Below are 14294 nucleotides of genomic sequence, written 5' to 3' on the forward strand. Positions count from 1 at the left end.
TCATCTCCAAGTAGTTTTCTTATTCCTGGATAGACTAAGCTTGACTTCAGACAATAACAGTTAAAAATGCAAATTCTTCAGACTACCTTTTAATAAACTCAACTTCCCAATGTTAAAAATCACTGAATCAAAACATATTTTCAAGCAGCCTTTTCTCCCAGATATATATTAGATATAAGGAAATGGAGTCCAATTTGAAATGAATTTTAAAACAGCACACAAACATCACAAGCCCCCAGCACACAATATAAAATAGTTCTCTAAGGAATATAAACATTTAGTATATTAGAATGTGAAATTACATAGGAAAATAATCTCTTCAATTAGCTAAAATTACTTGTGAAAGATTATTTATTGCACAATTTATCAGTGGGTACTAAGAATAACACAGATCCTATTATTCTCAACCTCTAAATTCAGTACATAGTAAAATTCATTTTCTCAAACTAAGGTTCTATACATAATCGGAGTAAACCCTCTGTTACTGAGTTAAGATAGGGAAAACAAATTCCTTAGAGTTCATGAAACCACTTCACAAATCCTAGAAGGCACACATTATATTTCCTATCATAGTAAGTACATTTAAGTACTTCATATTTAAAAAAGACAAAGCTGTACAGAATACAAAAAGTGTACATTTAATCCATTAAACAAATTTACAACTTTTACGATTAGTTATTACAGTAGAACTGACCTAACATTCACATCTAAATAATTATTATCACCCAGTTTAATAGAGCGAACAAAGAGCTGTGCTCATTTATTTATTTGATAAGGCTAATAACATTTTATATTCACAGTAGATCAGTAAGTGTCTTGGAGCTCATATTGTAAAATAAAAAGGTTTGGGCCCTATTGAGTCACTGGGCTCATTGTTAAATAATTCCTTGAAAGGTGAAGGATTCTGGGGGATAAAATCATTGGCTATCCCTGGAAAGATCCAAAACTCTGTAAGGTAACTCTGTTCACTTTTCAGAAACATTTTAAAATTAGGTAATCTGAATTAAACTCAGCAAGTCTAATCTAAAAGGACAATTTAAAATCTTAGAGCTGGAAAAGATTTCAGTGGATCATCTATCCCAAGGTTTTCAAAATATGTTCCATGGAATACTAAGAATCTATGGAGGAGATACAGGGTTCTGCAAATTTGACTTGAATTTAATTAAAAAAAATTTTTAAAAAAATGACTCCCACTATATGTGTGTTACTCACCAAATTCAAACATGCTGGATATCACCAATGCATTAATGTTTTTATTCATTGACTTAATCACATTTATAGTATATAAAGTTTATATAATAAGGAAATTTATAATATGACTTTTATATAGTGGGGTATAGGGTATGTGTGTATGCACACGTGTTTAAAGGTTCTGTAAGATTTTCCTTGAAAAAGTTTTTGCTGCTGAAATAGTGTGAAAACCACAAATAAAGTCTCAGTTTCTAAAGTAAGAACACATCAACAAGAGTAAGAGACTTTCTCAAGGTCACACAACCACCAAGTGCATTGCCAGGTTGATATGATGGAACCCCTGGTACTCTGCTTGCATAAACCTCCATAGGGAGTAGTTAGCTATTTGGTACTTAGCTGTCCCATTATGAATGTCAATGGATTAGTCTTCAGTATTTTTGGGGGCGAAATCAAGCTACCCCTGGCCAGATGGTTTTCCTTGAAATTGATTTGAATTTTATTTGCTCGCCTATTAAAATCCTACTATCCAGAAATTCTGTCATCAATAAGTGGCAACTTAAATTGTGTACCCTGGTTTAGGAAAATAGTAATATTTGCAACTTATGAATGATAAGTCAGAAAAGTTACATGGAATGTTAAATTTTAAAGGAGATAGGCCCTTGTTTTATTACATGCTGAAATGTTAATGTTAGAAATTTTAGTTCATAAGCAAAAAAAATGGTTGAGGTGCAACTGAAGATCACAATTCCATTATTACTATATTCTTTCAGAATATTTTAATGGAAAGAGTATTTCAATGGAAGTACAGTGAAACAGTAGGAATGCCAAATTATCTTCTAATTTTCATAAGTATTTTATGTATATATGGTAAAAAAGCCTCACTCTATTTTCTTGTCTTTTTTTTTTTTTTGATTAGGAGTCTCGTTCTGTCTCCCAGGCTGGAGTGCAGTGGTGTGATCTCGGCTCACTGCAACCTCCACCTCCTGGGTTCAAGCAATTCTGCCTCAGCCTCCCGAGTAGCTGAGATTACAGGCACCTGCCACCATGACCAGCTAATTTTTGTATTTTAGTAGAGAGAGGATTTCGCCATGTTGGCCAGGCTGGTCTCAAACTCCTAACCTCAAATGATCCACCCACCTCGGCCTCCTAAAGTGCTGGGATTACAGGTGTGAACCACTGCACTGGCCTCTTGTCTCTTAATCTAAGAAATTTGAGGACTCTGAAATCTCAGAAAGATGTTTTCAAGTTAAGGAAATAAAAGCACCATAAACCAATATTAAATGACCTATAGTAATTTAGAAATATAAAATTTAGTATTTGTGATGCAGAATAATTTCCTTCTGAAACTCCAAGATGTGTGAGCATTATCAAAGCCATTTAGAACAGTTACCCAGCTGTGGGAAAGCATTTCCAGAACAGCCAAGAAAATTCCCCAGGAGAAATCCATTTGCAAAGGAAAGTCACACCCAATTTTGTAGACCTCACCCAAATTATACAGTATGGCAAAAACAAACAAACAAACAAACCTTTAAGTACAGTAGTTCCAAAACACACTGCTAAAGTTATGAAATAATTGTGGATCATTTCAAGTAAAAATTATTAAAGGAGCAATAATTAACCACAAGGGGGCATATATATATATATATATATATATATACTCCTTAGATTCCAGCAGAAAGACTAGTTTTAAGTAGTAACATGCACGTTGAAGTATTCTACATTTTCAATCACTTAAACTTTCCTCTCTCAGATGGCTACAACTTTTTAATATTCGAGGTTTATTTTATATCTAAGTAAAAGGATTCCAGAATACTCCTGCCCTGCAAAACAGTAGTGTTTCAGAAGCCTCTGGAAGTGTTGCTGTTACCTTTAGCAAAGAATTCAAGAGCTATTAGTTGTAATAATACAAATTTGAACAGATAAATAATAGGAAAATATGGTCTAAAACAGTAGCAAATTTTAGTACCACAAATGGAAGACATGGGAAGTTTATTTTTAAAAGGGGGACAAATGATCAGAATAGCAAAAATAAAAGAGTGGGGAAAATGGATTTTCCTGTGTCTGTGCCAGTGCCACAACCCTACATTCTTCCCCCACGACCAAATATTTGAGCCCACAATAGCAACAGAAGACTTTCACTTCAAGGTCATGGCCTGTGGGGCTGGCCTGCCTCATCAGCCATGTTAAGAATATAGTTAGCCATATCATCTTCAGTGGGTGCATCTGATACCACCCAAGATTCATTTGCTCCAGTCATCTGTAGGCGACAAATAGGGCAATTCCTGTGTCGATCACTCCTATTAGAGAAGTCAAAACAAGAACAGTTTGCTTTTTCTCTTTTTTAAAAACAGGATTTTATTTAAAGTAATACATGCACGTGGCTTTTAAAAAGGAAATAGCATAGAAATATATAGTGAAAAATAAATCTCTCCCTCCTATCTCAATCTTCAATTCTCTTTCCCAGGGGCAACCACAGTTACCAGTTTCTTATATATTCCTCCAGAGATAGACTAAGCTGGATTAAGCTTATGTGTACACACATGCACGCACGTGCACACACACATTTCTCCACTTGTCAATATATCTTACAGACTAGTATGTATCAGCACCTGTTAGAGCTGTTTATTCTTTTTAACATACACTGTATCGCTATGCCATAATTTAACTAGTCTCCTGCAGAAGGACATTTAGTTTTTTTTCCCCATCTTTTGTTGCTACCAACAATGCAGCAATTCGCATCCCCATACCTAAACAGGTAAAGTATTCCTTTATAATAAAAATTCCTTCTGAGTCCCAAGAGGAAATTCCCTCGCATCAATGGAAGATTTGGTCAAAGTGTCAAGTATAAATGCTTATTTGTGATTATTTAAATGGAAGCCATTACTCTAGGAATAACTTCTTGGCAGTGGCAGGGGAATATGACAAGAAGAAAGGATATTAATTATTTTTCTAAGAAATATCTACATGACTTTCAACAATACATCTACCTGTTGCTTGCTTAAAGGTCTGAAAAAATTCCTATGGCTCATAAGCAACAGGAAGACTTATATAAAAATGGAGCATACAAAGTTAAAAGATAAACTTTACATGCACAGTAATTTTTCTGGCAGGGAAAGAACTCATATATGATCACTTAAATAAGATTATGTTTTCGAAAAGGATTTTTTTCTGGTCAAACATTATTTTGGTAATTTTAAAAATACCGTATTTGAGCCAGAGACATATTATGCAGAGAAAAATGTTTTTCTTTTCATCTCTCAGTGAAATCTGGGACCAAAGTAATTATTTATATCAACTGCTCTTTGGCTTTTATGCAAAAATTTAGAACTCTGTTCCAAAAACTAAATGTGAAAGCTACAGCTGGCATATATTATTTAGGTTGATTTCTAGTTCTTCAGAGATATTTTACAAGATAATTATATGTATGCTCTTCTGTGCACAAAACATCACAATTTAAAAATAGTCAACTTCTGTTTCCAACCAACAGAGGCTAGATTTATCTTCCCACCTAAAATTACTAAAACAATGGTTTCATACAATCTTTCAAATAAAGCACTGGCCATCAGGCAACAAAGGACAGTGATCCCTGGGACATGGGAGTCAAAGAAGGTGAGACCTATACTTGCCTCAGCTTACAGCCTCGAGAGTTTGTAGCCCCTGATCAAGAAGGGGGAAGCTTGATGGAACATGGCAAACTCCCTGAGCTGAACACACAGAGCTGAGAATCTTGGGGGGCTAAACAGCTAGGGTTTACAGGGCAGGGTAATGGAAAGCTGCACAGAGGGAAAATTCCAGAGGTCTACGGAAGTGTCCCCGCCAGAATACTCAGCAGAGTGCTGATCAGTGTGTGCATGTGAAGACACTACCGAGGCTGAACAATCAATCAAAGGGCTTTGAGGGGATAGTCCCCTAAAGCTCACTGGGCCTGGGATACTGCCTGTTTCACCAGCCAGACTGGAAAGCCTCATAACTCTTGGGGTATCAGTAGAGTTCTCTAAAGGGTCTTGCTATTAGTGGGACATAATTAGTTCTAAACTAAATACTGCTCTGGTCCTGCCTAACAAATCACAAAAGCAAGATCCAAAAGAATCAAACTGTTTCCAAGTCACTTAACTATAGTCCAGAAAAAAAGCTCAAGAATGTTCATAGGAATACAAAAATATCCAATACCCAAAAAGGTAAAATTCACAAAGTCTGCCACAAAGTCTGGCATCCAGTTGAGAACTACCAGACATACAAAAAAGCAGCAGAAAAATATAATCTATAATAAAGAGAAAAATCAATCATAACCACCCAGAACTAACACAGATATTAGAATTAGCAGATAAAATGGAAAGTTATTATAGCTATATTCTATATAGTTAAAAAACTAGAGGAAAGCTCAAAGATAGTAAGAAGAGACATGAAAGATAATAAAAACCCAAATCAAACTTCTAGAAATGAAAATTATCTGAGGTTAAAAAAATACACTGGATAGAATTAATGGCAAGTTAGACACTGAAGAAAAATGGTGAATATGAAAAGAGATAGCAATAGTAACTATCCAGGATGAAACCCAGAGAAAGACTCAAAAAAGAAAGAAAAAAATAGCACCAGTGAGCTGTGAGACAACTTCAAGTGGGCTAATACATGGTAATTGGAATCACAGGAGAGGGGAGAGAAGATAGAAAAAAATCTGAAAAAATAATGGCTGAAAAATTTCCAAATTTGATGACACCGTAAATCAACAAATCCAAGAAGCTCAATAAACCCCAAGCACAAGAAACATGAAAAAACTACTCTAAGGCACATCATAATCAAAGTGCTCAAAACCAGTGAAAAGAAAATAACCTTAAAAACAGAGGGAAAAAATGGCACATTACCTACAGAGGAAAAAAGGATGACAGAGTTCTCATTAGAAACAATGCAAACAAGATGAGTGTGAAGCAACATTATTAACATACTGAAAGAAAAAATACTCCCAAGTCTAGAATTCTGAATCAGAAAAAAAATCTTTGAAAAATGATATTCGGACATTCAAGAAGAGCCTATGGAATCTACAAAAATACTACCAGAACTGATACATGAGTTTAATAAGGGCGCAGGATACAAGGTTGATATACAAATATCTATTGTATTTCCATATACTAGTATCAATTATAAATTGAAAATTTAAATACCATTTAAAATAGCATAAAACTATGAAATACTTGGGGATAGATGTCAAAGATATGCAACACTGAAAACGAAAAAAATTGGTGACAGAAATTAAAGAAGACCTAAATAAGTGGAGAAATATACAGCGTATGTGGATACGAAGACGCACTAGTAAGAAATTCACTCTCCCTAAATTGATATATTTATTCAATGCAATCTCATATGCTGCTAGTGGGGGTGTAAAATGGCACAAGACTGCTTTGGAAAATAGCTGGCAGCTTTTTAAAAAGTTAAACACACACCTACCATATGATCTAGCCATTCCATGTCTAGGTAGTCACCCAAGAAAAAAACCAAAATACATCCATAAAATGACTTGTCCATGAATGTATCTAGTACCTTTATTTTGTAATAGATAAATATGGAAAACAATCTAATTTCCCTCAATAGGTGAATAAACAAGCTATGGTATCCACATAACAGACATTACTCATTAATAAAAACGCATGAACTATTGATAGATGCTACAACATGAATAAATACCAAGGTAATTAGACTGAATGAAAGAAGCCAGACAAAAAAAAGCACATATTATATGATTCCATTTATAAAAATTCATAACTTTTATGGGTGTGTATATATGCCAAAACATATTAAACTATACATTAAATACATGTAGTTTATTTTATGTATTTTATAAATTATCCTAAACGCTCAAGTCTTATTTTGTAAAATAATGAACTTGACTAGCTGATCTCTAAAGTTCCCTGAGGTCCAGTATTCAAGAATTTATTCCGTCTAAACACATACACAGAATAAATGTAGAAATGAGGAGAAAAAAAGGAGGAAAAAGGGAAATGTTTGATTTTAGACTTAAGTCAGGCACAAATTTTCATACAGCAAAAGAAAAGTGTCAAAACTAAGGTACACCCCCACATTTAATAAATGTTAGGTGTAAAAACAAAAATAGTTTTAACCAGTAGAAGGCATGCCATAAAATTCAAAGTACTAAAGAATAAAATCTCTCTCATACTTAACTACAGTATTTTTGCACTTTTCAAAGTTTATTCATGTACACTATCCCACTGACCTTGGCCCAGCCCATGAATGCAGTAGGTAACTTACCATTTATCAATACACTTCTGACAAAAGCTGTGAGCACAAGGCAGGATGAGGTCAGCCCGCCCATCCATACAGATACAACACTCCTCCTCATCGGTCAGCTGCTTCACCCTGCAATGTGAAAACTGAGCTGAAACAATTATATTCTCTGTCATTATGCTTTATACTTTGTTTTTGTTGCTTTAAAAAGCATTATTAAACATCTATATGCCCACAGTATAAAGCACAATATGACTCGTGCAAAATCAGACTAAAATTAATATTATCTTTTAGGGATAGCAAATATATTAGGGAAAAAGTATTAAGAGGGCTACATTTCATAAAGAAAGACTAGATAAAAGATACATTTTGTGATAAAGAAAACATAGGCAAAAGTGGAAATAGTCAAATCTTTCTGGAAACAATTTAGCCCATTTTAATCATATTGGACTTAAATAAACAAATTTAACCGATATAGTTATTGCATTAAAGACAGAGATACGGTCTGAGAAACTCATTGTTAGGTGATTTCATTGCTGTGTAAATATCATAGTGTACTTATACAAACCGAGATGGTTTAGCCTACTGCATACCTAGGCTATATGGCATAGTCTATTGCTCCTAGGCTACAAACATATATAGCATGTTACTGTATGGAACACTGTAGGCTACTGTAACACAATGGTAGGTATCTGTGTATCTAAATGTATCTGAACACAGAGAAGGTACTGTGTAAATATGGTATACAAGATTAAAAATGGTACACCTGTATAGGGCACTTACCATAAATGGAGCATGCGGGCCTGGAAGTTGCTCTAGGTGAGTCAGTGAGTGAGTAGTGGTGAGTGGATATGAAGGCCTAGGACAGGAGTGTACAATCTTTTGGCTTCCCTGGGCCACACTGGAAGAACTGTCTTTCTTGGGCCACATATATACTAACACTAACACTAACAATATCTGATGAGCTAAAAAAATTGCAAAAAAATCTCATGTTTTAAGAAGGTTTATGAATTTGTGTTGGGCCACATTAAAGCAATCCTGGGCTGCATGCAGCCCGTGGGCCGTGAGTTGAACAAGCTTGGCCTAGGACATTACTGTATAGCACTTGTACAGTAGTGTACAGACTTTATGAACAGTGTACATTTAGGCTATACTAAATTTATAAAAAATATATTTCTTCAATGATAAATTAATCTTTACTATAGATTTTTAACTTTATAAACTTTTTACTTTTAACTTTTTGACTCTTTTTGTAACAACACTTACCTTAAAACACACATTATACAGCTGTACAGAAATATTTTATAAGCTTTTTTCTATTTTTAAGATTTATTTACTTTTTTACTTTCTAAACTTTTTTCTTAAAAACTAAGACATAACACACACGTTAGCCTAGGCCTAAACAGCGTCAGGATCATCACCATCACTGTCTTCCGCCTCCACCTCTTGTCCCACTGGAAGATCTTCAGGGGCAGTAACATGCACGGAGCTGTCATCTCCTTTGATAACAATGCCTTCTGGAATACCTGCTGAAGGGCCTGCCTGAGGCTGTTTTACAGCTAACTTTTTTTAATAAGTAGAAGGAGTATACTCTAAAATGATTAAAAAGTATAGTATAGTATAATAAATGCATAAACCAGTAACATAATTATCAAGTATTACTGTACATAATTGTAAGTGCTATACTTTTATACTATGAGCAGCACAGTAGGTTTGTTTACACCAGCATCACCAAGAACATTTGAGTAATGCATTGCATCACAATATTAGGATGGCTACGACGTCCACAGGCAATAGGAATTTTTTAGCTCCATTATAATCTTGAGACCACCATCACATATGCAGTCTGTGATTAACCAAAACATTGTTAGGTGATGCATGACCATATAATTTATTCACTATGTGTAACACAAAGCTCCCTAAAATATGGATCCTGCCATCAGGGCCTTACAATGCTGACATTGATAATGGGCATATAAGTGAAAGAATAGTTTAGTCTTAAGTATCAGGTGCTGTGAGAGATACAAAGGGAATAAAAAGCAGTTTCTGTCCTCCAGGAGCTCTTTCATCTTCTTGGGAAGAAAAAAGATTTCAAACCTTTTGCTCCAGCCACAATTCAGAGAGCCCCTGAATGAGCCATATACCTTTGCAGATGGTATTTTCCTTTCCTGAAACTGCCCTTGTGAGTTTAGTAAGCTCCAACCTTGGTAACTCAGCTCAAAACATCGTCATCTCTCTGCTCTCAAAATCAACACTTGCCTCAATGAAAAGACTTAAATATTGCATATTGATTGGCTGGCCTTTCCATAAACTGTAAGCTCTTTGAATATAGGGTGTTTGTCTTAGATTCTCAATAAATGCTTCTTGAAGTGATTTTAATTTCTTTTAACCTTTGTGCTTTTTTGTAATTTTTAAGGTTTTCTTCATCAGACATGTATTACTTTTGTAATCATATAAAAACTGACTGTTCCAAAGTACAGCCACTAGACTATAAACTTCTTAAGGATAGGAGCTATCACTAATATGTTTTCCATTCCCTGTTGTGCTTATAGCACTGTATGTAAGATATTTAGATAGTACTTAAAATTTTGATTTGAATGTAAAAATAAATGTCAAATGTATATTAAATATAGTAAGTGCTAAGTAAAGAAGGAAGAGATGAATATATCTCAAACTTGTTGAAATGATGAGATAGAAAAACAATAGGATTTTAATAGAGGACATTCTAGGTGCATAAACAAAGTTGTAGAGGTAAAAAGCAAAATCATGTGTGTTTATGTCTGTGTATATGTAACCAGGAAGCTGGCATGATACTTGGGTATGGAAAACTGAGGAAAAAAATTGATTAGATAAAGTGGAGATAATCTCATCCTTAAATGTCAAAATATTAAGTTTGAACGTGTCCTGACAAGCAAACTACAATCAGTGTATAATCAAGGGGAAGTGAACTCCAACTGATATGGTACTTCAGGAAGATAAATTGGGAGTGCAGTATGAGGGACAGTCTAGAAAGAGGAAAACTGGTTAGGATCTTATTTCAGCAATTCATCTGAGAGATAATTAGGTCTAAGAAGCATTATAAACGACAAATCTTTTATGTGGTAATAGATTAAGTGTTATACGTTAGTAACAGGGAAAAGAGGGAAGTCACTGAATTGGAATGGGAAAACTGAATAAAAACCTAGATGGATATGGGTCTAATGTATCTGAGTTTCTCAGTAGCAGAGAATATAACTGAATCCGTACAGAGTGAAAGAATATTCTGAAGGCTGGACTTTAAAAGTGAGAAGCAGAGGACTACAAAGAAGAGCATTGTGGAGAGAGATAAAAGAATGGGAGATACAGAAATAGCCAGTGGAACCAGTACAAAGTTCTCTTAACTTTTTGCTACCTTCTTAGCAGCACAGTGACCAGAAGGAAGGAGAGTCTTGTGCTGTTTGTTCCTGTTAGATCACCTGTAGATTGGAATATTTGGTTCTATGCCTCATACTCTGAAAGGCACACATACTGACAGAGAAAAGACCATCTGGGAAAGCCTCCAGTATGTAGACGAGACCCACATAAACAAAGGCCAAAGGAACTGGGGGTGTTTATCCTTGAGAACAGAAGGTTCAGTGAGAATTTGATGACTGTTTTCAAATATTTGAAAGGCTGGAAAAGAGAACAGATTTGTTTGGAGGAATTCCAGAGGGCACAGCCATTGAAAACAATAAATAGAATATAGTAACAATAATAATGACAGTTAACTCTTATAGACAAATTATTATGTGTCAAGCACTATTCTGAGCATCTTATGTCTTTTAATTCTCTCAAAAATCCTATAAAGCATATACTACAGTTATCAACCTCTGTTAGAAGATGAGGAAACTGAGGAAACAGTTTGATTTGTCAAAAAAACCACACAGGAGTGGAGCCAGGATTTGAACACAGGCAACTTGCTGCTAGAGTCTGTGCTGTGCTGCCTCAAGAAAGATTTTGGCTACTCTGAGGAAAATGAAGCAATAGGAAAAACTTCATAGTGATTAGAGCCATCTGAGTATGAAAAGGCTTGCTTTTTTCAGGCAGTGAGTCTCACATAACTGCAGGTGTTACTTGTACTTGCAAGTCGGACTTGGCAAAATGTGGGTAAGCAGAGTCTTGCTATTCAAAGTGTTATCTGAGGATCAGCAGCATTGGCCCCACCTGGGAGCTTGACAGACTCTCAGGCTCCTCCTCAAAACCACTGAGTAATAAATTTTCAGAAGCTCTGTGTGCAAGATCTTTATGCACCATAAAGTAATAGGTTAGAGCACAGTTGTACTGCCAGACAGGCCTGAATGTGAGTCTTGGCTAGAACAACTTCTAATCATGACACTTACTTAGCTAAATCTCAGATTCTTTGGCTGAAATGGGCCGATAACTGTACTCCCATATGGGGTTGTGAGAATTTAATGAGTTTATACATGTACAACACTCATCACAATTCTATACCCTGTAAGTAATCAATAAATGTAAAATATCAATGGAATTATGCATCAGATGTAAAGTTCAACTACATAAATATCCCTTAAGACCTCCTTCAATTTAGAAAGTCTCTTTCTGTGAACTAGTGTATAAGGGTATTATTATAAACTGAAAAAACACACAAAAACAAGAAGCACCCCTAACAAACTAATCAGGAACTGAATTTCCAGTTTTGAGGGCACATGAAAAGGGATAACACCTTTACCTTCTTCATTAAGAAGACTGTAACAAGAAAAAACAATACTTTCTTTTCACGTGCTACCATACAGCTTAAATACATTGGCAAACACCATCCTCAGCTTTTAAAACAATTAAACAAAACAATAACCACTATTCTGGAGAGAAGAAAAGCAGAAAAATCAGATCCATCTTTGAAAGATTACAGAATACAGGAAAGACAAGCCTAAACACTGCCTACCATGTTCTAAAAGTCACTTGGCCTATCAGTAACACTTGTATAGACCAAACCTAGAAAACCAAGTAATTCTATTAAAGATAATTGGGAAATAATAAATGTAAAATACAGTTTAACTGTAACATAGTGCTTGAAAACCAGTTGGTTAAGAATGAACCAGAAAATGCAACTGTAAATAGAGCAGTAAAAAAAAAGAAACCACTGGCCGGGCATGGTGGCTCATGCCTGTAATCCCAGCACTCTGGGAGGCCGAGGAGGGCAGGATCATGAGGTTGGGAAATGGAGACCATCCTGGCTAACACGGTGAAACCCCGTCTCTACTAAAAATACAAAAAATTAGCCGGGCGTGGTGGCGGGCGCCTGTAGTCCCAGCTACTCGGGAGGCTGAGGCAGGAGAATGGCGTGAACCCGGGAGGCAGAGCTTGCAGTGAGCCGAGATCGCGCCTGGGCGACAGAGCAAGACTCCGTCTCAATTAAAAAAAAAAAAATCACTGTTAAGTACATTCTTAACTTTAAGGTAAAGGACACGGTGAATATAGATTTCTGCTATCTACCCAGTATGACAGTAAGACAGGATGTCAACATGTTTGGACCCATGTAAATCTTTTTCCAATGAGATATTTACAAATTTAAATTATGATCATGATTGTCAAATGTCAAGAGGTGGGAACTTTCATGTGCCAAAAGCATAACAGAGAAGGAAAAGAAAGTTTAGATAGAACAATAATGTATTAGGCCTGGGTAAACAAACATCATCAGAGAAAACTCTGGCTGACTTCATTTCCTTCTGGTAACGAAGTATATGCATTCGGTTCCTTCCTGAATGGACTGCCAAGTCCTGAAGCCAATATATAAAATTTTAATGCTTCAATTAGACATTTTTTAAAAAAAGTGGGATGATTTTGCCAAATTCTTTGACCTAATTCCCTAAAAAGCTTTGACTGTCTAAGAACCTAAATACCTATTATAAGGAAGGTGTTAACTATCTCCTTTGTCAATAAATGCATGCATATAGAGCGGATTCCTGGAGACCAGTGTGACAGAAACAGTAATATTAAAGTGGCCCTGCCAAGCCACTTTAATTTAGCACTGTAACAACATCCGAAGCACAGAATAACCCCAAAACTGATCTCAGATACAATACCAACTGAGAAAAAAAAAAAGATTTAAGATGCTACAATGAGCAACAGCAAAAATATTAATAGATTTCAGTTGTTTTCATATTAGAAAATAAGTGAAATACAATACTTATGCATTATATACCTTCCCATCCAAAGACTAGCCTGACAAGATGTTACAGAGGATGAGTTTTCATCAGGTTCTTCAGAGGTGGAGCTCTGTGCCAATACTCCTGCTGCTTGACTTGTGATATCTTTATAAAGTTGAATAAACTGGTATAAATTCATGATCCGTGATGCCTCCACAATGCCACTGCTTTTGTTAATCTAAAAATACAAAGAACATGAAAAAGAAAAGTTGATCATTTCTCTGACCAATTTTTCCCAAAAAGGGGGAACAAATATTTAGTCAAACATCCTAGGAAATAGGAGTTTTCAGGATTTGCAAATTACATTAAGAAAGCAAGAGTCTGAATAAATGAGTAATACCATGTCCCCTACACTTGTGGGGCTCAAAGTTCTTATACAAATTTATCTCATTTAACACACAAAATCACCCTGTAAGATTAATTAGGCATTATCCTGTTGATGGGTAAGGTGACTTTCTCAGAGTTAAGAAATAAATTTTAGAGATCAGTATTAACAATTCTTTCACTTTAATTTCTTAAAGAATTTCTTAACCACAGGATTCATTTGAATCCAACAACCGCATGAGATTCTACAACTCAAAGAAGTACTTTCTTAAATATCTTTAAGTTCTATTTTGTACCAAAACTTCTAACTAAAGCAAGAAAATTACTTTAAAATAAATCCTAACAAAAGGTGGTTGG

The 14294-nt window shown here is 35.2% G+C and overlaps 1 protein-coding gene across 1 annotated transcript in view; it reads right to left on the minus strand.

Moving 5' to 3' along the window:
* Positions 1-333: 333 nt before the first annotated feature.
* Positions 334-14294, minus strand: part of RNF141 (ring finger protein 141) — a 29443-nt gene continuing 15482 nt past the window's right edge. Inside the window, exons 4-6 of the mRNA XM_508282.9 lie at positions 13610-13791; positions 7453-7560; positions 334-3488 (exon numbers count right to left, since the gene is read on the minus strand). Coding sequence (XP_508282.2) covers positions 3338-3488; positions 7453-7560; positions 13610-13791 — 441 coding nt within the window. The 3' untranslated portion in view covers positions 334-3337. The remainder of the gene's footprint in view (positions 3489-7452; positions 7561-13609; positions 13792-14294) is intronic.

The sequence above is a fragment of the Pan troglodytes genome, chromosome 9 (assembly GCF_028858775.2).
Source record: "Pan troglodytes isolate AG18354 chromosome 9, NHGRI_mPanTro3-v2.0_pri, whole genome shotgun sequence".
Lineage (NCBI taxonomy): Eukaryota > Metazoa > Chordata > Mammalia > Primates > Hominidae > Pan > Pan troglodytes.